We start from the raw sequence: 24,374 nt of genomic DNA, 5'->3' as shown, positions 1-24,374 counted from the left end.
AATTGTAACTGAGTCATAATTGCAGCCCTTCATGATCTCTTTTCTTCTTAAATGATAAATAGAATTAGGCTTTTATAGCACTTTTCTAGTCATCTGACTACTCAAAGCTTCCCAACAACCTTCTGAATACAGGATAACTAACTTTACCTACTGAGCCACAGTCACCCCAAGCAGCAATGGTGCATTTTTGCCACCAACTGTATTAGAGTGTTGATAAACTGCATGTGTACAGTACTGTAGGAAACATTTCCTTAAAAATAAAAGTTCAGCACATTTTTTTTTAATTTCCCAGGCACAGATCCACGACCCACGTAAAACAGTTCCACAACCCTCTTTTGGGTTAAGACACGCCAGTCGACAACCAAAGGGTAAAGCACAGTTTTTTCCCAGTTCGGTGTCTCTGACTGACAGTGCAAGTCTGTGTCCACTGGGTCTGTTTCTGAGGCAGAGTACGACGTAGCTCAGCACAGAGCAGGTGGATCATAAGATCACATGGTCAAACAGGAATGGAAAACAAATACAATGCTTCAATTCGCCTGTCCAAGGTTGATTTTTGTTCATTTGCTTCCTGTTTGACATAATGTTGAATAAACAATCAGCAGTCTATACCAGGTGTTTTATTTTGAAAGCCATGTGCGTGCCTTCTTGTTTGGGTCGATCTGCTCCATGTTGGTTGACACATGCCGGAAGCGGCTCCTTGAAAAATGTAGATTCACCTGTATCTTCTGGCACACATCAGAGATGTGCGCCAGAAGATACGAAAATGTGCCAGAACATTTTCAATTAAGTAGATGCCATTTCCTGTATTCTAGTGCATTTTAACACCATATTAGCACCAGATTATCCAAACTGGTTCTGTGAGATATAGTTTTGGCTCAATATAGATCAAAAAAGGGCCTAACATAAAAGTCATTGCAACAGTAATGTTTCATAATATTTCTTGGTCCTAATGGTTTCCTGGAGTTTAGAGTTTTTTCTTCACCGAAGAGGGCAGTTTAGTGTGTTTTGCCAATGAGGAGGGTACTTGAACATGCCTTTTTGCCACCCAAGTGAGCAGTTTATCATTTTTTAACCAGCCAAGGGGGCAGTTAAGTGTGTTTTGCTACCCAGGAGGGCACTTTGGCATGAGTTTTGCCTCCAAAGAGGGCACTTTAGCAAGCATTTTTGCTCCCGAGAGGGCACTTTAGCGTGTGTTTTGGCTCCAAAGATGGCACTTTATTACATGTTTTGCCTTCCAAGTGGGCCCATTAACACGCATTTTGGCTCCCAAGAGGGCACTTTAGTGCGTGTTTTTCAGCAATTCGGCCTGGGGTCTGTCTGCCCCTGCCATCCCCTGTGCACACCACTGCATCTTTTTGCGTAGAACACAGAGTTTGGTGTTCCCTTCCAACATTTGCATTGAAAAGTCATCAGGAAAGGATCTCTCTGAGCTGGTATAAAGAGTAAAACTGAACACTCATATTGCACATATGGGTGTGCAAGTTCGGCCTAAGGGCAGATCTGAAAAAACTGAAAAGCTCTCCATCAGTAATGAGCTTTGATGGCCATGTATAATTGATCAGTTTATCTGCAGGGGACTCATACTGGTGAGAAAGGAGTGATTACAACAAAAATAATCAATTTAAAGGTGATTTTCTGTTACATCACAGACATAACTTCATTTTTTAAAACTCTGACATAATAATTAACTGAGGGCATGATTCACAAGAATAGCTCATAACAACCAGAGCATTTGACTGTGTTCAAAGTGCATACATTTTGATAAATAAAGAGTTTTATGACATGCTTTTCCTTTCATTTATCATCCCTGTCATTTTTTTGTGCATGCTGTCGCTCCAACACATTCATTTCCCCTCAAAGATTATTAAAGTCTCATCCAGACAAATGTAGTTTCTCATATACTGAATATTACTGTGATATTTCCAGAGTCTGTGAAATTTGTGCCCAGTCTGTGATATCAAAATAGAAGATTAAAGTCACAGAAGGAGAGAGGTCTTCAATAAATATGGATGCAGTGCCTATAAAAAGTATTCATCCTTTTGGATGTTTTACCCTTTTATTGATTTTATAAATCAAACATGGTCAATATAATTTGGATTTTTTCAAATACAAATATGTGGGGTAAAATAATGACTGCATAAATACCCACCCCCTTTAAAGTGACTGGCCTAATTCAACAGAGGTCCAGCCAATGGGTGCTAGTAGTCTCATAGCTAGTGAAACAGGGCTCACCTGAATAAGGTGACTGTGTCTCAAGTGATTGTAGTATAAAGACATCTGTGTCTGGAAGGTACGGTCACTGGTTAATCAGTATTCCTGGCTACCATTACACCATGAAGACAAAGAATGCTCCAAGCAACTCAGAGAAAAGGTTATTGAAAAGTATAAGTCAGGGGGTGGATACCATCTGTCTAGATCAGGCCGTCCTCACAAACTGAGTGATTGTGCAAGAAGGAGACTAGTGAGAGAGATCAGCAAGATGCCTGTGACTACTCTGGAGTTACAAGCTTCAGTAGCTGAGCAACTGTTCCCTGAGTTATTCACCAGTCAGAACTTTATGGGAGAGTCGCAAAGAGAAAGCCACTGTTGAAGAAAACTCAGATTACTAGGGTTTTCAAAAAAGAATGTAGGAGACTCCATGGTCAAGTGGAAGAAAGTTCTTTGGTCCATGAGACAAGACACTATGTTTGGTGGACACTGCACATCACCACAAATACACCATCTCCATTGTGAAGCACCGCAGTGGTAGCATCATGCTGTGGGGGCGCTTCTCGGCAGCTAGCCCTGGCCCAGACCTCAATCCGGGAGAGACTTTGTGGCTGGACTTGAAAAAAGTTGTTCATGCCCGATCCCTTAGCAGTCAGACAGAGCTTCAGTAGTTTTGCAAAGAAGAATTGAGTAAAGTTGCAGTGTCCAGATGTGCAAGCCTGATTGAGATATATCCACACAGACTCAGTGCTGTAATTGCAGCCAAAGGTGCATCTACTAAATACTGACTTGAAGGGGGTAAATATTTATGCAGTAACTTATTTTACATTACATATTTGATTTGAATAGTCTTTGTCCTTGTATCATACATCTTGACTTCTGTAACTCCTTTTTCTTTATTTTCCCCTTTAAGGTGGGAGACGCCATGAGAAAGATGCAGGAGAGGAACAACATCGGCAAAGTTATCCTCACCACAGAGCCCATGCCGGAGGAGGAGAAGAAGGAGGAGCCTAAGAAGGAAGACAAGAAAGAGGACAAGAAGAAGGAGGACAAGAAGAAGGAGGACAAGAAGAAGGACGATGCCAAGAAGGAGGAGAAGAAGGATGACAAGAAGAAGGAGGAGCCCAAGAAGGAGGAAAAGAAGGAGGAAGAGAAGAAAGAAGAGGCCAAGAAGGAGGAGAAGTGAGGGAGAAGGGAGGGGAGAAAGTCGAGCAGACCAGCAGGGAGTTTGTTCTTTTGGAGGAGGGGGTGTGGTGTCGGGGAGGGTGGGGGAGGCATGGGGTGGGAGTGGGAGGGGGTAGGTAAGGATGGGAGTTAGAAAGCTAGATTACAATCTTATCAAACCACTGTCGATTTTTCATCTCTCCACCTCCCCCCTTAGCCTTACCCTCATGAGTCCTCTATGGCAGTAATTACTCCGGCCAAGCTTCGCCCACTCCTCACCGCCATTCTCCGTCCTATTTATCGCCTTTATCCAAAATAGAAATAATTGTTATTACTTGCAACTGCTTCAGCTCATCCTCCTGAAAATTGATCACCTATAGGGACTGGTGGGAGCCCCAGAGGATTGTGGGTACAGGCCAGGCCTCGGATGAATTACTGTTTCTTTGACAACCCTGCTCCCACTCCGGCCCCACCATCACCCCTCGACTCCCACTGTGCTAAATTGTTCTGCTCTGACTTCCACCTGCCACCTCCTCTTTTTTCCCCCCTTTCCTCCCCCCCACTGTGCTGAGTCCACCTCCCACTCCCACCCACACCGCCCACCCCCGGGCCGGACCCACAGACAGGCACAAAGAGCGGCGGCTAAAATGGAGAACCACACCCACCCACACGCTGCTCTCTTAGTGTCCAACACTCGGTTATGTCACTTAAAGGATGAGTCAGAGATGCCTGTGATTGGCTGGTGCCTCCTGCCTCTCCTCCCTTGAGATATTTACATCATGTTTTAAATCATGACGTTAGCTCAAATAAAGTCTCAATGCTACATGGCTAACTTTGTTAGCTTTGGGAAACAGCCTCATAATGTGTTCCCATCAGATTTCCCTGCAGTTTTGCCCTTGCCTGAATATGAATCTCCCTCATAATGAGCCTTTCTGTGCAGCGCTGAATAGGGAGGCAGAAATCATTGCTCAGCTTCCTTCTCCTTAGTTACAGATTTTTCTAGCTGACCAACTGTTGGCAAGAAGTGTGCGGTGCCAATTAAGAGAGAATTTGTTTCTGTTCAAACAAGCCACACACATACAAACATAGCCACACTGAATTTGATGAAAGGGGCACTGTCATGCAGGGACAGTGAAGCATCTGAAACGAGCAAGTTGAGAAGGTGAATGCCGCTCTTTTCTTCGTCTTCATCTTCTTCCTCCTGGAGGCATTTGTGGCATTCTACTCCTTTCACAGCGACCCCAGGGCCTGTCGATCTCCCTGACCTGAGAGATTCAATTCAAGCTGGCGTCCGTACTTTGCCTCCCCTCCTCTCCTCTACCGAGTTCACCCTTCTCTTTCCATTTCCCTCTCTATGGTAGGCATAGCAACAGGCGTCAGGCTCGTCAGAGGAGGTACTGTGGCCTGCTTCTCTGACTCCCTCTCCCTGCATCTCCCTTTCCTGCCTCCCTATGCCTGCATTTGTCGAGGAGTTGCAGAATTCATAAAGGGTTTCTGCTGAAGGAAGGTAGTGATGTGTTGTTCATGAACGAGTCAGATTTTTTAAAGTGAAGAACAGGATCCAGACCTGTTTTAAGGCTGTTTTTTGAGGGAACAGGGGTGATCTTTTTTCCACCATACTTCAAGGCTTGATGGTTCAACGTCAGTGTCTCAAACCAGGGGTGTCTTACGAGCCACCAAATGAGCAGGCCTATGTAATTTTCAGTAACTAAAAAAAGCGTAAGATTAAAGCACAAATATCAATCAAATGTCAAATCATTGTTAGATTTAGCTGATCTAAGCCAAACTGGTACCAAATGAAGAGCCATTTGGGATCCAAAAGAGCCGGATCTTCATTTTGAGCTGAGCCAAATGATCCGGATCACCCAAAAGAGCCACAATTCCCATCACTAGAGGAAGCAGTTAGTCTGTTTTAAGAAAAAGTCCAGTCTAGTAATGCCAGTATGTGCTTGTTGAACAGAGCACAGCTCCCCCTAATGTCCAGTATGAGTGGTGTAATATCCTTTCAATACAGCCCCCAGTTTTTCATCACAAATCGAGGATATTAACTTTAAACCTTACATCAAATCTGATATTTATCTATCAACCCACCCACCTACTTGCTTGCCCACCTACCTGTCTGTGAGCCCGGCCGCATTGTTCAGACTCAGATGGGGACTAGTGACTTTGTAAAAAACAAAAAAAAAATTGAAGAAAAAAAACAGAAAAAAGTTGTTGTGTTAGCATGAGTGGCCTCCCTCATGTGCTGTGTGGTGTGCCATTGTGTGTGAAGATGTGTGCGTCCTCAGGTCGTCTGTCAGGTTTTAAAAAGCACCCACCCTGACCCGACCCCTCCTCACAGTGCCCCGCTACAGTATTATGTAGCTCCAACCCCACCCCCCTCGCCCCCCGTCCCATCTCTCCTCCTGTCTGATAAAGAGGCCTACGTTACGAGGACAGTTGGTATTAGTATTTTGCACTCTGCTCGCTGATCTTAATGCACTTACGAGCATGGCAGTCGCACTCCAGTCCCACGCAGGCTTTGATTCTGCTCCAGGTTTGCAGCCCTGTTTCCCATCATGCACTCCCAAGTGTATCTGCTGAAGCCTCACTGAAAGCACAGGTGGCACACACATAAAAACACACGTACTCACATCCCTGCTCGGCCAACTTCTCCTGGGTGGCAGCTAAAATCAAAGCATTCATCCATCCTTTACGGCTGGAGATAAAACATGGAGTGGAAAAGGGGCTGGAGTGCGAGTGCCACGCTGGTGTGGGGAGTGACTGTGTCCTGTCAGCCTCTGGTTAGTGTTCTGTTCTAATCTGCTGGGCTCCCTTTGTGAACCTGTGGACGGTGCTTCTGTTTCCGAGTGCCATGTGAGAAACAAACGCTTCAGTAAAGAAAAAAAAAGATGTTTTACTTAATATGTTATTTTAATTTTACCTTTATATTTCCTTTTGTTTGTTTTTTATCCAAGGGTTTAAAGTTCAAAGCTCATGCTCTTTATGTGGGGACCTGCCAGCCTGCACTCCTTTAAATGTGATTTTCTGTTGGTCCAAACCATGTGTGCCAAAATTGTTTGTATATTCCTCTGTCAATGCTTTGAATATTAACAGTGCATAAAAAATATGATGACAGTTCTGTTTTTGGATGCATTTCCATCAACCTGAAAGAAAAATTAAAACAAAAAAATGTTGTCAATGGGTGCTGATGGACATTTTGTTGCAGTTTACAAACAAGTTGTAGTTGTGGATTGGTTGCAGTCTTGCTAAACCATAGGCCTGCACTGTGCCTCTCTCTCTCTTTGCACGCAGCTAACCTCAACCCGAGGCACCTCGCTCCTTATATCAACCCTTTTCACTGTGTTTACCAGCTCTCACATCATATCAACAGCAACAGGTTGAATCCTCAAAAGTGTTTACAATCATAGTATTAGTATCACAGGAAAAATGAACAAGACTGTGATGCAAAAATCCTCCAAAAGACACAGATTTGCCAAATTCCTCCAATTATAAAGTCCATGCTATTCCTCTCTATGGGTTTCCCTTTTCAGTTCCAGCTATCACAAGTGAGGAAGCAGATGTTTTCACACAGCTGTGCAGGGATGCCAATACTGTAACGCAGCTACACAAAACCCAAGCTTATTGGCCAATCAAAGCTCACACCAGATCTGCCCCTGATGCAACGTTTCTGGTTTACAGCTGATCTCGGTTCACTCCAGGATTATTCGAGACGTTCCTCTTTTCCCGTGCTGCATTCACAGAGCCTCTTGGCCGCTGCAACAGTTACAGTCCAGCAGCAGCCGGCCTCTTATGTCACCTTCTTCTCTCTCCATACACATTCATTCAAATCAAACATTGCTTTGACATCTGGAATTTTAGATTGCATGCATGTGGAAAACAGATTATGTATTTTCTCTTTCTCACTACATTTCCCTTGGAGCTATAAGATGCCTTTAAGATGAACTCAATCAGTTTGCTGGATGGCTTTAAGCACTACTATCATGGTAAAGCTGCAGCAAAAGTCATCTGTAAGTGGTTTCGAAGTCATTCCAGACACTTATGCAAGAGTACTTAGCAACTCAAAGAGATGCACAGGAGAAAACAGTGTGTAAGTAACAACAAAAAAGCTGAATCTTTGCCGTTTTTGATTTAAACTCATGGTTGTAGGCTTGAAGAAAGCTCTAAGACAATGAGCGTCTCCGATAGCTCCTCTTCTGTCTTGTCTTGTCTTGTACAGCTGATGTTCCTCACAGGCACCCACCGTTTAGCTTTGAGGTGAATTTTGTTTTATATGGTTTCTCAGGTCATTCCAAACAGCAGTTTTCTTCATGTAAGACACGCCATTCTGTTTCACTGCACAAGCTGTCACACCAACTTTCCTGCGCACCTTCCATGTTTTAATGCAAGCTTTAGTATTCTGAGTCCATGGATAATGTCCAAATTCAGAGCCACTGTGTTCACTCATCCACACTGAGAACCCAAACAACCACATCGTCTTGCAGCTATGGTTTTTATTTTCAAAGCAGCAACATCACAGAGATGCTACGAGAGTACAACCTGGCTGGGCTTGTCATGTAAAGTAGTCAGATGCATGTTTAGTCAACCTGAAGTTAGAGCATATGTTTCTGTACAGCTTGCCGTCTCTTTCCACGATAGTCAAGTAGTCATGTAGTGGTGTGGTGTGAGGGAGGGAAACACCCTTCCAGTCGTGTAAAGTTGCCAACTGAAGCCAATCCACTGCCCCCCTCTGTGCCACCTGTCCTCACTTTCAGCATCGGCACGGTCATGATACACCTTAACCTATCTCTGGGAATGCTTCAGACGCTCATCCATCCCTCCACACACCTCCTGCTAGAGTTCAGTCACCACTGGTAATTTTCTACACGGCATACCCAACAGGTTGATTTCCAAGCTAGTTCTCCTTCTTTGTGTTTTTATTTTCCTGGTTGCAAACACTCTTGTCTCAACTTTGTTTTTTAAACCCTTTGAATTGATGCTGCTTCTGTGCTTGACTCTGGGTTTACTGCGTGGTGCCATGTTGTCCACATGGCCTCTAGAGCTTGTAATGCTTCAGTGTGTAATGTTACCATATGCCTTACATGTTTTCCAGGACTAATAAAAAAAGCATAACAAAAAGTTTGGAGATGCGATTTGATTTATTTATATACCTAGTCTGAAAAAATGGAGATGTAAAAGCTTTTAAAACTAATTTATTTCACTTCCCAACACTTTCCCAACACTTTACAAAAACTTCCTGTTTCCCTTGATCTAGGTCATCCTTAACACCTCAGAGAAGAGTATGTTTATCTATACAGAATAACGAACAGTATACAGAATATTACTAGACAAATTTACACAACAAAGAATCAAAAATAGCTGTATTTTAAGTAAAAAAAACTTTTATAAAACAATATATACAACATTAGACTTCAATATTCAAGTTGTTCCATTATAACCTGGTAATTCTTACCATACAGATACTGATCAAAAGGTTGCAACTCCAAAAACAATTAACATACAGTATATAAAACAACTTAAAAACTCCGTCTCGGGTTGATTCTACTCTGAAGACTTCACAGATGTCTCTTCAATCCCTTTGGAGGTCAACACCGCAGACAAACGAGTCAAGTAAGAGGAATCTGGGTAACCGCTGCTGAGACAGACAAAAAAACACACATGGTTTATGTTGCCTTTTAATCCTGCATGTCTTAGGGTGGTTTCACATTAGGGTCTGGATTCAAGCAGACTTGACCTCTAAGTCAGTTTTATTTGATTAATGTAAACACAACCAACTGTGCCAAAATCACTACAACAATGCCAACATTTCTCTCATGTTTGACCATGACAGATCAGCGTTTGTGTAACAGATCACATATTGTGGCAAATTACAAATTTCTTCTTTAAATTAGCAGTTAGGTGTGCTAAATGCCAGTCATACATTGATATGTCACAAAAGATAAACATCTGACAATAACAATGGTTCATGCAAAAAATTATTTGCCATTAGCCAATATTTGTTATAAGGGTCAGTACCGATGCTGCTGGATCTGTGCATCCCTAGTACAGGCAGTTCTAACAATGCAGTCTGGCTGCAGACCATTCATCTCTGACAGCCACTTTCACAGACTGTTTCATCCGAGACCATAAATCTGAGAATGAAAGTAAATGCCAAAATGTTCTAAATACAAACAAATTACCCTAACCTAAAACCTAACCCTAACCTAAATTGGTTAGGGTTAGGTTTAAGGTAACCTTTAGGATACCAAAGTTAAAGGTAAAAAACTGACCTGCTAAACCAGATTACAAAATTTTTAGAAAAGCCAAGTAAACAAAAGAAATCTCATCCTCCATCCTTCATTGTCTGTGTAAGCTATGTAGTTACAATAGCAAGCTAATGTAGCTAAAGCTGAGCTCATTAAGCATATCTACATAGCTAATTTAGCTTTAGCTATGTTTGCTTAAGCTAACGCTGCTAAAGCTATGTTATATAAATATAAGGAGTTCAGTAGCTAATTTAACTATGAACTAAAGCTAACTCACAAGCAGCTATATAAACTATGCAGATGTTATCTACATAGCTATGTTAGCTTAAGTTACGTCTTCTAAAGCTCACACTGCTTAAGCTAAACTTAGCTATAATGTCTCACGTAATAACATTTGTTACATACATACTGATTTTCTTTTTTTTTTATCCAAAACTGCCAATACATTGTACTAGCAAATTATGGCACCTCCTCTCTGAGATATGCAAGGCTCAGATAAATGGTCTGTCAGTGGCTGTCAGAAAAGAATGGTCTGCAGCCAGTCCCCTTTAAATTTTAGCCATTTTTGTCATGTTTGCACAGCAAGCAAGCAATTACCTGGTTGCTTCTTCTTGATTCCCCTCTGCTGATTTGCAAACCAACTATGTGCATACCACTACCTATTGTATCAGAATGTGTAAATATACAGGAGTATTTCAGCATGGAACTATGTTACTGATGTGAATAATACTAAAGCAGCTGCAATGGTCCTTTGATGTAACACTCAGTGGAGAAATATTGTTTTAATGCCTTGCTGTTTTGAAAGTTCCAAGTTCTTAAATCAATTAAATACTATGGGCTAAAAATGTATCGCTTTCAAATTTTATACTGTTAATCAACAGAATGAAATGAACATCGAAAATCAAGAGGGTAATCTAATTTTAATCAAAATGGTAGCTAACATTAGCTGGTGTCAAATGGTAAGCTAACTGGTTATGAAATGGGCTGTTTTGTTTTGAATAACGGTTCAATATACCCAGTGCTTTAAATGGAAAAAAAATAAGTGCCGGTACTCTCTTCTAACACAATCCCAGAACTAATTTTGGTGATATGGAGCAAAAAACATATCTTAGTAGTAACTTAGCTGAATGGCAATACATGTTTTATATTTGAATTAATTTAATCTACAAAGAAATAACAAAAACAGTCACCTCTAAGTCAAATCCACAAGGATCAAATGTCCCGGTGTCACTTTTATGAACAGCAAGCTGATCATTGTCAACATGAACATGAAAAATTAATAAAAATAAACTACGTTTGTGGGTAAGACACAATTAAACAATAAAGCTCCTTAAATAAAATAAGAAAAATGAAATGCTATTTCCCCACTAGACACAACATTGAAATAGATGATTTTGTGGTCAGTAAGCCTATTAGTGTAAGTGATTCATAGTCCTAGCATTCCTGACTCTCTCTTCATGATTCCCTACACCCTCCACTGTCCTATCCTCTCCAAATAAAGGCAACAAGCCCTTAAATAGATCTTTAAAAAACATGAAATAACAATATGAAAAACAAAACCAAAATATACTGTACATAAAAAGTAAAAAGGCTCTTTGATAAAATAGAAATATCAAATGCAGTGAGTTTAATCGTTGTTCTTTGTAACCAAATGTAGAGATTAATCAGCCCCTATCCTCACTGACACCCTAAGTCTCTGCTCCGTCTGTGAGCTGACTTTGCCAATGAGTCAGCTGTTCTTTAAGTAAAACTACAGCCCTTAATCCTTTCACCAACAGTCTGTTCGGTCATTTTGAATACTGTTATTGAATATTATTAGCGTTGATATCTCGTTCAGCGGCAGTACGAACAGGTGTCAGCGGAGCACCAAGCTCCTTGGTAGAGGAGGCGCTGCGCTTGTGCGCTGTGTCACTGTCCAGGAGAGGTGAACAATTTAATCTCTGGTTTCCTTTCAACAATGGCAGGTGAGTTCACCTGAATTCGCGTACAGATAAAAATGTCACGGTACACAGCGGGACGAGCGCCGTGTGCAACATAATGCATGTATTTACATACTGTCATGAATCATCCATTAAAGCTGTCAGCTGTGGAGAGGACAGGAGAGCCTACCGGCAAACTGATGAGAAGTGACCGTTTGCTGGAAGAAGTCCCGGTATGCCAAAGGGCAAAATTTAGAAGTGCCGGCACTGCGTACCGCTGCATACCGTCCCATTTAAAGCACTGAATATACCTCTCAATTTCCACCGTCCATTGTCTTTTCAGTAGGTGATAAATCTGTTAGAAGTATCATAGGCTAATCAAGTTTTATATGGGGGGCGGGGTAACTATAAACAACCTTGAACTCAGCAGCATGATGTCACAACAGATTAGCCTTCCACCCTCAGAAGAAAATGTCAGCTGTGCAAATTCCCCTACTCACCTTAATCTGCCTCCATGTACGGAGGTCTTGTGTGGGATGCAGTCCCAGATGACCTTGGCACCCGTAGCTTTCTCTGCTACTGTGAAGGTGAGTCCTTTCCTGAAGGCTTTCTGGAGTCTTGGCAGCAGCTTCCTTGTCTCCTCGCAGTCAGGAAAGAAAGCTTCGAATACCCCTCCTTTAAAGGGTTTTCCTGGAGAAGGGTGTCTCTCCTGATAGGAAAGCAAAGCGCACAACCAAAAAGAATGTGTAAGCTAGCCCATTACCTCTCATAAAAGTAAAATCAAGTAAAAGAATTTTAAAATCATAAAGAACTGCACCCTCTTATATTTATTTGTAGCATTTCTAAGTGGTTTAAGTCAGGATAAGTGATGGCTTATACTGAACAGATAATATTTCAGGGTTTTTTTTCTTCTTCCAACAAAAAAAGCTAAACCAGCACTATTACGTGACAAGCCTCAATCAGATAAATCTAGAATAAGCCTCTTACCCCTTGGATACCATCAGGAATGATGTAAATGATCTTGATCGCTGTGTCTCTCTTATGACCTGGGAGGCTGAGGTGTATTTTGGATGTTTCCATTTTGCCCTGAGAACCCAACGGTGTCTGCTCTGCTTTATGGCAAACCTTACACTGTGAATGTACTGCATCCAGGCACTCTGAGCAGAAGGTAGCTCCACATTTGGTTTTTTTCATCAGCTTGTCGCTTCTCCCACACAGACAGATGCATTCTGGTCCTCCTGTGGCCAACCTGGATTCCTCTGGGGTGTCGTGGAACTCAAATTGGCTCTGTTGTGTACTGTCCTTTTGGGTGTTTTTTTCTCTGTTATCCTTTACAGTGCTGGTTGTTGACCCTTCACCATTTAAATGACTCGCACTCCTCTCATTTCCTGTTTTAACCTCCATCTCTGTTGTAGTTACAACCTTCAATTTTTCCTTGATGACAGGATCTTTTTTCACTGATACTTGGGTGATCGACCCATTTGTGAGCTCCGTCTCTTGGAGATAACTTCTATGGTTTGCTGTCCTTTCTTGACGACTATCTGTCACATCAGCTGGGCTTGTTTGGCTCTCTAACATTGCTTGAGGACTACTGTAACTCTGCAGTCCAGCTCCAAGGCCCTCATTTGTTTGTAAAAATGTAGATGGATACCAGCTGGAGGCAGAGGTGCTACTTGAGTCATCTGGACTTGGGGCCAAAACTCCAGAGAACACCTCTAGCAGTGAAGCCTTCACTTCAGAACATAACTTTTTGGGACCGCAGAGAAATAAACTGCTACTTAAAATGTGGAAGGTTACCTTCTTGAACTGGCTACGAGCCTCAGCACAGCAAGCCAATAGGTTCTCATCAGAGTTGTCAGTAATGCCCAGCTCTGACAGTTTCAGCTCCTGCAGGGAAAAGTCCACACCAACTGAATCAAGCAGCTTCTGTAAACCCTGCTGACATGACGTCACTTTAGCCCAGCTTGCCCCTCTTAAGATGACGGTCACATCGGTACCACCCCTTGAGCTGGTCTCTTTCGCCTGGACATCAGAGGTGAGGTCGTCCACTCGTGTGCTGTAGACTTCTTTTATGTGCTGCCACATTATGGAGGAAAGTGTAATCTCTGCAGTGTAGACTTCTTGTTTGAGACTACCTGGTTGGTTGCTAAAGCTAGATGACCTGCCTCTGGTCTTACCAGGGTCCTCTTGACTCTTCTGTCCCACAATCTGAGCCTTCTGCTGAGGCGTTCCAGAGAAACTACTTGCCCGCCTTAGACTGGATCCAGACCCTGCAGGTGGACGTGAAGAACTTCCTCCGCTTAGTGGCGTTGTAATACTCTTGGGTTGAGTATCGGTTGAATGTGAGTTTGGGGGTGTTTTGTTCCTAGCAGGACTCAAAGCATTTCCATTATTGAACAAGATGTCCCCTCCTGTGTTTTGGGCTTGTGCTCTAGGGACTCCTTCACCTGGAACATCTGAGAAAACATTACGCCCTAAAACTGGCCCGACATGTGCTTGTTTATTTGGCGACGAGAGACCTCGTAAGCTAAAGTCAGTTGGTCGACTGCTTAAGGCACCTATTCCTGAATCCTTAAATCGAGCTGCTAGTTTATACTTCCTGGCTCCTTCATCTTTTCTATCATCTTCTTCTGATCTCAGCAGATAGCTCAACCGATCATCCACTGGATCTACACCAGAGGACGAAATGGCAGGAAGCATATGTGTACCAGCATGAGTCGAAGTACCTGGTGAATCATAAGGAGAATGTCGAAGAAGGCTGGATAAGTCTTCTTTTTCTTCTCCATGGTCTAGGAGAAGAAACTGCTTGGCCTCAGACACATCACTACTGCTCCCAATAATGTAAATGTTTTGCGCATCTTCATTGAGAAGAAGCTTTGGAAGTCTGACACTTAAATTTTCCACTGCCCTCTGCAGACCTCCTCTTGGGGACAGGATGTTTTTAGGGAGCTGGGCTCTACGTATTTTGGTCTCATTCTCTTGGTAAAGCCAACTTATTGCCTTTTTTGCCAGCTTCATGCGCTCCTGACCTCGACCGTCTTCGTCCCCTCCTGTCTCAAGCTGCAGAAACAGAGTAGTCAAGCCCTGGTTGGTCACATCCACCACTTCCACACTGTAGTTTCTGAGGATCTTCTGGTATTCCTTTTGGCAATGTTTCTTCAGATACTGGAACATGTCTGCATCAACTATGAGAGAGAAGTCCTCTGGTGTGGTGGGATGCTCACCCTCGGGATCTGCCCAGCTGTAGCCACCAAGTGTCGGATGTCCATAAGAGGCTGGGTTGTACTCATTAGGAGGTCTGACTCTGCGATCTTTCTCTTTCTGTATTCGTTGTTTATTAGGTTTCTTGCCGTGATCTTCTAAGTCCTGAATGTTTGGCTTATGCGTTGTCTGAGGAGTGAAGGAGCTGCTTGTTGCAGGTTGATCAGAATGATTTGTTTCCACTGGCTGAAAGCCTCCAGGTGGGCCAAGCAGCTGCACCAAAGCAGCTTGGACTTTGGAGTAAGCCCCCCGCAATGTGTACAACTCCTTAGTGGCATGGCAGCTTATCTTGACATCAGGATGGCTCTTCTGAATGCTTGTCAGTGCAATCAATCCCCCAGGAAGCTGACTGTAATTGACAGTTGCTGATAAACTTAGGATGACCTGTGATGCCAAAAGGAGAAAAAATTGATTTAGGTCTAAATTCATCATTTGTTGACATATTTCCCAGCATTTTAGATAAACATACCTTGTCTGGATCAGGACATTCCCAATGCTCAGTTACAGTCACTTTGTGCCTCTTCCCGTCCACTTCCAAAATGTGTCGGCTGTGTTGAATCACTCTCTGTGCCACTGTGTAAGAAGGATCACCAGAGGGAAATCAATCTTAGTCTGTGAGGAATCCTGACTAAGCTCTTTCACTGCTGGCTACTCCATTGACTTGCATGCCAGCAATCCCTCTGAATGTAAATCAGTAGTGACAACCAACAGAGTGCAAAATGTTACTACTACTTTGCAAAATTAAAGCAGAAAGTTGAAGAAGCATCTGCAGCAATGTGGAGATTATTATCTTAAAGTCATTTCTAGAACAACTATCCAAAAATATTTTCACACCAGCCTGTCTCTGTATTAGAGTCATTAAGTATTCATCAAAATCCCCTTCCCTAATTTCATATGCAGAGGCATGCACACGGCGACTCTACTGACCTCCACTGTCCTCAAAGGTGATAAGGGCACACTCGGATGTTGCCTTGACGATGCTGACAGACTCTACTTCCCCGCCTCCGTTTCTTCTTCTCAGGAAGTGGATTAAAAGCTTGTCTTTCAGCCTGTCATCCTCAATGTCTGTCGGCAGACCACTCACCCTCACAGTCCGGGCCCGCTCTGCCATCTGCTGGGAGAAACACAAACACTGCTGTGAGGAAAACTCACAATACACAGTTCAGCACACACAGTACAGCACATGTCCAGATCTGTGAGTGTGAAAAGCAATGTAATGATAACAAACCGATAAACCACAGCACCTCTCTAGGAAGCATTTAATATTGAAGTTTCAGGCCACAATTCAAAGACCCCACCCTTGGAAATAGGACAGGGGACGTAGTTGATGATTTAACACCACCTATTGGGGGTTACTAAGCAATTACATCAACATCACTAAAAAATGTGACTTTCAGATACCTTAACAACTACAGTTTGCACAGCAAAAACTGGCAGAAAAAGTGGGAAAAAAAAGTCACAAAATAGGCATTAGATGGAGTGAAAAGCAGTTAAAATAAGAAACAAAAATGTGTTATAAGTGGCAAGAATTGGTAACAGAGTCAAAATGGGTTACAAGTTTGAAAAAAGTTGTAAAAATGGGCAGAAACAGTAATCAAATTTCACACGCTTTTCAGTCCTAAAATGAGGTAACTGCTAGCATAGACACTAGTAGCAAAGCTAATGATCCAACACACATGTACTGATATCTTAAATAAATTACAACTGGGGAGGGCCCATTCATGGGGTTCGATTACCCAAGCCCTCAGTAGGGAGGGGCCCTTGGGAAGCCTGCAATGAAAAGTGTGTTCTTATTTATTTTTTCTTAGTAATTGGTGTCATTATTGAACCAAAAGCAACTAAATGAATTGGCTAACAGAATGAAATTTCTATAAAATAATAAAATTAAATACTCGGGGGACCCTGCACCACCCTAAAAATGTCCAAATGGTATAGTCCAGCATTGCATAATAATACAAGTAAATTTGATTTAAAAATTACACAAAAGAAACAACCAAATTAAAGAAATATATGTCATATTTATCTTTTAACTGTTCAAAGGACATGAAAGTATCATTAATATAACGGTGATCAAGATATCAAGATATTCAATACCTATACCATGTCAGAAATTGAAGATTTTTATTGGTATGTTTATTTTCCCATAAGGGGATTTTAGTAGAAATGTTATTTTTCACCCCTATTATTTTAGGAATTTAATGTCATGTTCGTACTTGATTGAGAGTTGTTTTCAGTTTTGACTGTCTTTTTTGTTCTTCATAAATCAAATCCCTTCCGACCTTTTCATCAATGTCATACATTTTAATTTCAGTCGATCCATTTTATAATCCAATGAACAAAATACATTTTTCACCATGTGTATGAAATGTTTAAAGAAAATGTCTGCTTTTATGTCAAAATTCCCTTGTGCAAAAGGAAAGAGGGAAAGAGTGGGAAAAACTGAAATCAGTAACACAAACTTGTGACGTATTATGAAGTTGACGCCCCCTTGTTCCTTTTCCTCATTAGTTTGCCCCTCTGACGTTGGCAGCTATTTACCAAACACATTAACGACCCCAAATTCTGCATGTCTTTGTAAACTACATGTCCTACGCAAACACATTACATGGCAACTATGTTATTTCGCTTAATCGTCTTGTATGGCCAGCCCTGCAGGCATCTACAATGTATAAAACAGCAAAAACTGACTTTGTGGCGTTACAGGATGTCAATAAACTATTCGTAGAAGTGAGAGAGACAGCCACATTGCAGAGATCAGTGACAAGGAAGTAGAGAAAAAAATCAGACCCATCTTAACTAACAATCTGCATCACGTATAATCGACCTACGTCCTCTTTGTGTGAGACGCTGCAACCAGCGGTCACAATAAAGCTTTAAAATGATAGGAGTCGTAATAAACACTGACCTTACTAATCCTTTGGTGGGTTTGACGCGATCATACAGAGTCCGTCACACTCCCCAAGCCGAGGAGGAAAAGTGAAACTATGAATTACAGTGTGATTCGTCGTATCTACGCGAGAGGGCGGCCTCGTGCCGTGCCTTTGCAAATAAAAAGCATAACCCACAGTAACCTTCCAGTCAGACCAGTAGTGAACAGAGTGCTGTTCGCGCGCGTTTGTTGAATGTTGTTGCCCCAGCTGCTGGAGCCAGGTTTTCTGCTATCTTTTCTATTAGGCTATTGAATGCATAAACACTAACCCTTGAATGACTCCGCCATCATCCCTAACGCTGAAGGCCAAACGAAGCAAAAATATCGATAAATTCTCAAAACTGTCTACAAAGTGTCCACAACGACTTTTTTCCCCAGCCTTATTTATCTCTGAAAGCAAGAAAACACAAACCATTAACTAACCCCCCCCCCCATCTATGTGGAAGGCCCAAAGTAGATGACTGCAACTAAGTAGTGTTTTTGGGTACTTGTGCTTTGTTTAGTACATTTTGAAATCAGTACTTCTACTGAAGTAAGAATACTTTTACTTGAGTACAATACTCTTGTGCTACTGACTGCAGTAGCACATAGAGAGAATGATTTCACATCACATCCAGAAACAGCAAGTTTTAAGAGTTGATTTTTAACTCCCTCAGTATAATTTTTAACTAAATTGTCTTGATCGTTGGAGTTATTTGACAGCGTTGATCTGCCACTGTTATTTTAAATCTGTAAATAGTTATTTTACTTAAGCCCTACTCACTGCTATTTCAAATCTGGGGGAATGTGTGAGTAATTTTTCCTCACATGCCCTTGGGCAGAGTGTTTAGAAGAGTTTTACATGTGTTTAGTTGTGTTTGGATGTTAGCTGTTGTACAGTGATCCCTGTTGGATTTCTCTTCATGTTTCTGGTGGATCGTTGTTTTTGATGTGAGACACATTTGCACTATGAGTAAAGTTATCCACTGAGTAAGAGTTTCCGCCTGTGACTTTGGGTGGTCCAAAATGACACATAGTGGTATTCTTCATCAGTATGCTTTGCCTTGCAATAAGGTTCAGGGGTAATTTAATCTCTGTTATTGTAAAATATTTAAGAATTTAAACCTGTACTGTGTATATATAGTATGGACGAAGACCATTTTTAAAGAGTTAAATTTAAATATGAGTTTGATTAATACAATTATGATTGCTGTGTATTTGACTTTATTATAGAGGTGTGACTTTACCTGAACAATCTGGTTGGAGATCTATATTTTTGTGATATTCAGCCAGAGTAACTGTACTTTTACTTAAGTAGGCTACAGTAGTCGTGTACTTTTCCACCTTTGCTGTATACAGACTGCTAAATAGCTGAAGTTTGTCCATCAGTCGGGACAAGCTGACTTACCTTAGGTTGAAATATTCTCTTTGTTTTTGAGGAAACTAACTCAGGGATTTCTTTGCAACTGCCGTTGTTATCCATAATTTGGCTAATGCAACATTGCAGGAATTTCGGACTAGTAATGGATGAGACTTTAAAACTCCTAACCCCTTTTGTTAAATGTCTAATGTAAAGGCATTAATTAAAGGAAGATATGAAAGTACAGTCGAGCTTACTTCACCTTTAAGCGAAAAATCAACGCGTCTGTTGTCTGTACTCCAGTCAGCTCTTTAATCAATGCGTGGCAGTACCTACCATCCTTGCCTCAACCAACCACTCACTTCCAAGCCGTAGAAGAAGAGATATGTCCTTGGCCCAATCAGAAGCTACGTCGCAACGTGCGCCGCGCATGCGCCGTAGAGCAGATATTTCATGTGTTGTACGTCGTGCTCGGTGGAGGTCACAGACGTCTGCGTAATATTGAGGTGAGTGGAACATGTAGTGAGTTTTTTGCCACTTAAAGTATCTTATCGTGCAGCCAAATGTGCGCATAGCTGCTGTTAAACTGAAGTGGAGGTGTATTTGTATGTATTAATGACGGTGTGTTAAAGCGTTGAGTGGGGCGAGCACGAGCAGACACTTTAGATGGTACAGCTAGAAATAACATGCGAGCAGACACCCGGCGTGTCATTCTCACTCTACCCATACATGCTTAATTCCTTTATTACACGTGGCTTCAATAATTTACGTGTAGTATTGTACATGTGGAATTTCATATCGGCGGTTTTGTTGACTTAGCTTGCCAGCTGTTTCAGTTCACATTTAGTTAGCTTCAAAGCTAATGCTAACCAGTGAGCTATGCTAGCTTCACTCCCTCAGCCTTGGCATCTCTCAGAGCCCAAGGCCAACGCCAATTATTACGGAGTGGAAGGGATTTAGACGTCCTTAGCGCCACCAGTAACACTAAAATGGTTTACTTTTATCGGACTAATGCTGATTATGTGAGCTGATTGCGTCATCCTTTCTCCTGTCTTTAGATTGCTGTCATGGCCAAGCTGTTTGAGTCTATTGGGAAATTGGGACTGGCCCTTGCCATTGGCGGAGGTGTAGTTAACTCTGCGCTTTTCAATGGTGGGTAATCTACTGGATACAAAACATTATATGGCTCAAGTATTGTGATGGTAATGTTTAATCTTGACCACCTAAATTGAACCTCACTGTTTAAGTGATGGTGTCTGCTTGTTTTACATAGGAGCAGCTATTCCTGTGACAATACAAAACAAACAAAAATCCCGTACAAACATACACCATCATACAGAAATCTGGATAACACAATACAATCACAAAACTACATACAAATGACAAAACCCTGACCAAAACACAAAGCATACACATTTACACATGTTCATGGATGTGCAGTATAGTCCAGAGCTAGAGGTTAATCTGAACATGCACATTAGTATATACAACAGCAAATATGAACAGTGTGTAAAAGCTTCATCATTCAGCGTGCAAATATCTGTTGAATGTGCTCCCAATACGGTTGTTATTGTAAACTGACTGTAAATAATCAAAGCAAAAATATAAAAATTATTTTAGTTAACTGAAACTAAATTAAAACCTAAGCTTTACATTAAAAGGAAAACTAAAACTCAATGCTGTGCTAAATAAATTAAATACAGTTAGAGACAAAATCTACTCAGCAGGTAAAATCACCTTATTTAATTGAAGATGATTATACAATGATAAATTTAAGTCTTGATTTGTATATATACATCAAACTGAATAAATGAAATGAAAAGTGAAGATATCTTTTGGATCTAACAAACTAAAAGTATTTTTGTTGAATAAAAACTAATCTAAACTAACAGACCAGCAGTAAAACAGTTTTAAAACTAAACTGAAATTCAAAACAAAAGGTAAAAACTAAATAAAATCTAAAACTATTTTAGCCTAAGTTCCCAACAATGGTGCTGGTGATCATAGAATAAGTAGTTGTTATTTTTTTGTTTGTTTGTTTGTTTTTTATTTTGTTTTTTCCGTTTTTTTTTTTGTTTTGTTTTGTTTTGTTTTTTGTTTTTTCATTTTGAAAGTTGTTATATTTTTATGTTTTATTTTAATGCAAATAGTATATCACTGTTTGATGTAAAAACTGATGTCAATGATTCTGTGCCTTCCTGAGTTTATAAATGAAAATACCTACTTATTCACTGGTTGTTTTTAAAGCAAAAGTGTTGCATCATCAACAGACATAATGGCAAATCTTGATTGTCATTTATGAAATCCGTGTGAAGTGCTTGAAAACTTAATTCTTTAAAGAACTCAGTTAGACGAAGGAAATGGGCAGAAAAAAATAGCCATCACAAGGGGAAATGTCACCAATAAAGACAAACTTTCATCACATTTGTTTAACATTCAGACATATATTTTATATGTTTAATTTCTGAAGGCCAATTACAAAACAGAAATCTTCAGGTTACAATGTTTGCCAATTTTGGATGAAATGTTTTGTCAAATGCTTTTTTGATTGATTTTCTAGCTGCTGGTCTATGGTGTGTCTTAGATTTTTTTGATGTTGTGTACATTTCAACATTTTAAATGACTTCACTTTTGAGGGAAAAATGGGAGGCTTATAGGAGCAGTGTTTGCAAGCTGTTATACCTTACAGACCTCTGACACTCTTAACTCTCTTCTTGCTGCAGTTGATGCAGGGCACCGGGCTGTGATATTCGACCGGTTTAGAGGAGTGCAAGATGCTGTTGTTGGGGAAGGGACTCATTTTCTTATTCCCTGGGTTCAGAAACCTATCATCTTCGATTGCCGTTCCCGTCCACGCAACGTGCCTGTCATCACAGGCAGTAAAGGTAGTTACGTTTAAAATTGCCCTATTCTTCTCTTACTGTTTTTTCACATGTAAAATCTTTGTGTCTCCTAGAGGCCAGGCAGTTGAACTGGCTCTCTGAGGGCGCTATTAATATACTGGAAGTGCCATGTTTCTTTTATGAGATGAGAATAAATAGGAGTGGTTGACGTCTAAATATAAGTGTTTATGTTTTTACACATTTCTCAATAAACTGCTCACATAATTTGAAATGTTGAAGGAAATTTTTGATTTACTAACGTGACGTAAGTGCGTTAAGATTTGTTTTTTATCATTGTTTTGCAGATCTGCAGAATGTAAACATCACATTGCGAATCCTCTTCCGGCCGATGACTGGCCAACTACCACGCATCTTCACCAGTATTGGCGAGGACTATGATGAAAGGGTGCTGCCATCCATCACCACAGAGGTCTTAAAGGCTGTAGTGGTGAGTATCAGTCAGCAGGAGTTGAGGCACATTAGTGCCTATAAGCTGATGATTTTACTCATGAGCCCCTGTGTCTCACTTTTTCACAGGCACGTTTTGATGCTGGTGAGCTCATCACCCAGAGAGAGCTTGTGTCCAGGCAGGTTAGCGAGGATCTTACAGAAAGAGCCTCTACCTTTGGTCTTATCTTGGATGACGTTTCACTGGTATGACCCCTGCTATCAAATTTTGTTGCAATGATTATGTTGCCCCTTTAGAAAGATAACCCATTGTAACAAATGTATTTGTGTTCTTGCAGACACACTTGACTTTTGGCAAAGAGTTCACAGAAGCTGTTGAGATGAAGCAGGTGGCTCAGCAGGAGGCTGAGAGGGCCCGTTTCATTGTAGAAAAGGTATTTTAACATGTCATCATATTATAGCCTTACCCGCTCCATTTAAAATGTGTGGACTATATGAGTAAAGAATTGTGAAAATAGTCAGCCTAATAATCTCATTTTATGCTTTTAGGCAGAGCAACAGAAGCAGGCAGCCATCATCTCAGCAGAGGGTGATTCCCAGGCTGCTTTGCTCATTGCCAACTCCCTGATGGAAGCTGGTGATGGTCTGGTAGAGCTGCGTAAGCTTGAGGCAGCCGAGGACATCGCTTTCCAGCTCTCACGCTCCCGTAATGTCACTTACCTGCCTTCAGGACAGGGCACGTTGCTACAGTTGCCGCAGTGATAAGGTTTGACCTCATGTCCAGCCCACTCTCGCTGTCACCAGCCTTCGCAGGCTCAGAAAGGGTTGGTTGGATGGTTTAATAAAGGACTCCCAACTTATCACACATTCTTTACACTCTTTCTCTAACCATCATTGGACTGGGCTCTGCTGACAGCGGCATTGGTGGGAGACAAAGTGAGAGGTCTATATGGAAGCATATGTGAAGTCCACCATGTGTGAGAAAGTGGAGGGTAATATATATAAATATATAGTTCTTTGTATGAAATGAATTGACAATGCAGTAAATTCTCTTGAGATATGTCTTTGCTTCATTGTTTCAGAATCACAGCACTGCATGTGATAAAATCTGAGAGATTTTTCATCAAATGAGAATCATTAAGATAAGATGTTTGTCAGCAATGTCGATAACACTCATCACTGTTATGTATGGGTGGTAAAGTTTTGACCAAAATGTGTATCTATGTATATCGGCCCTTGATGATGACTCCTTTGGATTCACTGAGATGACTAATTCATTTGACTTAAATTCTCTGAGTGTTCACATTGAAAAGAAGGATTCAATTTCTGGATTATCTGCTCTCTAGCTAATTATTCTTTCTTTGTATGTTACAACCCCAAATCAATAGGAATGTGCCTGTCCGTAGAGGATGTTCCTTCATTCTTTACAGTTGTTGCTGTGTCTTTAGTCTGTTTGGAGCAAAGTGTATGTATCAGAAAAGGCCTGGCTCAATAATAAAATTGTCTTTCTAACTTCCAGTGGTCCTTTTTTTAGGCTTCAGAAGTGATTGGGCATAATTTTCTCTTGAGTGTTATTACAGTCACCACCTGGGGGTGCAGCACTACTGCATTCCCTTTTTGGATTTTCGATGAAAGGCAGTCAATGACATGGCTCATTGTTGCTACATTTTAGTAGCCTGAATATGTGGCTACATGCATGTGTTAAATGGACTTTGATTGCTTTTAATTTTCTGCTAAAGTTTCCAGTTAATAAAACTAGCAACATGAAATCATTAAAATTGTTTTGATAAGAGGGTATATTTTGTTTAAGGATTACTCTTTTTTTTCCCCACAATTTTGTTTATTAAATTTTGTACACAAAGAGGTAATAGGTTCACAGTAGGATTACTCTATGTACTTTATAAAGATACACCTTAATAACCCTTATCCTTTGTTGTTAAATAGATCCGATGTACACTTTGGAAGATGTTTTTTATTTGGATCCTAATTAGTCACTACCACAGTAGCAACTACTCTTTC

The 24,374-nt window shown here is 41.1% G+C and overlaps 3 protein-coding genes across 4 annotated transcripts in view; 2 read left to right on the top strand and 1 right to left on the bottom strand.

Annotated features, from left to right (window-relative positions):
- Positions 1 to 8,474, top strand: part of vat1 (vesicle amine transport 1) — a 49,987-nt gene extending 41,513 nt beyond the window's left edge. Inside the window, exon 6 of the mRNA XM_041778559.1 lies at positions 3,122 to 8,474. Coding sequence (XP_041634493.1) covers positions 3,122 to 3,394 — 273 coding nt within the window. The 3' untranslated portion in view covers positions 3,395 to 8,474. The remainder of the gene's footprint in view (positions 1 to 3,121) is intronic.
- A 61-nt stretch (positions 8,475 to 8,535) lies between these two features.
- Positions 8,536 to 17,790, bottom strand: si:busm1-163l24.3. 2 transcript variants are annotated; one of them, XM_041816778.1, is made up of 6 exons: positions 17,703 to 17,790; positions 15,725 to 15,908; positions 15,267 to 15,370; positions 12,524 to 15,181; positions 12,037 to 12,245; positions 8,536 to 9,007 (listed from the first exon to the last, which is right to left on the bottom strand). In XM_041816778.1, the coding sequence occupies exons 2-6, from the start codon at positions 15,906 to 15,908 to the stop codon at positions 8,914 to 8,916; spliced, it is 3,249 nt and encodes a 1,082-aa protein (XP_041672712.1). In that variant the 5' UTR covers positions 17,703 to 17,790; the 3' UTR covers positions 8,536 to 8,913. The 2 variants fall into 2 exon arrangements, with proteins under 2 accessions (XP_041672712.1, XP_041672713.1); XM_041816779.1 differs by having other exon boundaries at positions 8,536 to 9,004.
- A 1,724-nt stretch (positions 17,791 to 19,514) lies between these two features.
- phb (prohibitin) lies at positions 19,515 to 23,867 on the top strand. Its single transcript, XM_041816890.1, has 7 exons — positions 19,515 to 19,571; positions 20,124 to 20,217; positions 21,789 to 21,950; positions 22,253 to 22,395; positions 22,485 to 22,601; positions 22,694 to 22,789; positions 22,905 to 23,867. The coding sequence occupies exons 2-7, from the start codon at positions 20,133 to 20,135 to the stop codon at positions 23,115 to 23,117; spliced, it is 816 nt and encodes a 271-aa protein (XP_041672824.1). The 5' UTR covers positions 19,515 to 19,571; positions 20,124 to 20,132; the 3' UTR covers positions 23,118 to 23,867.
- The last annotated feature ends 507 nt before the right edge of the window (positions 23,868 to 24,374 follow it).

Source organism: Cheilinus undulatus, linkage group 21, assembly GCF_018320785.1.
Source record: "Cheilinus undulatus linkage group 21, ASM1832078v1, whole genome shotgun sequence".
NCBI lineage: Eukaryota > Metazoa > Chordata > Actinopteri > Labriformes > Labridae > Cheilinus > Cheilinus undulatus.
Note: the sequence above shows the minus strand (reverse complement) of the source record. Positions and strands in the feature narration are given on the sequence as shown.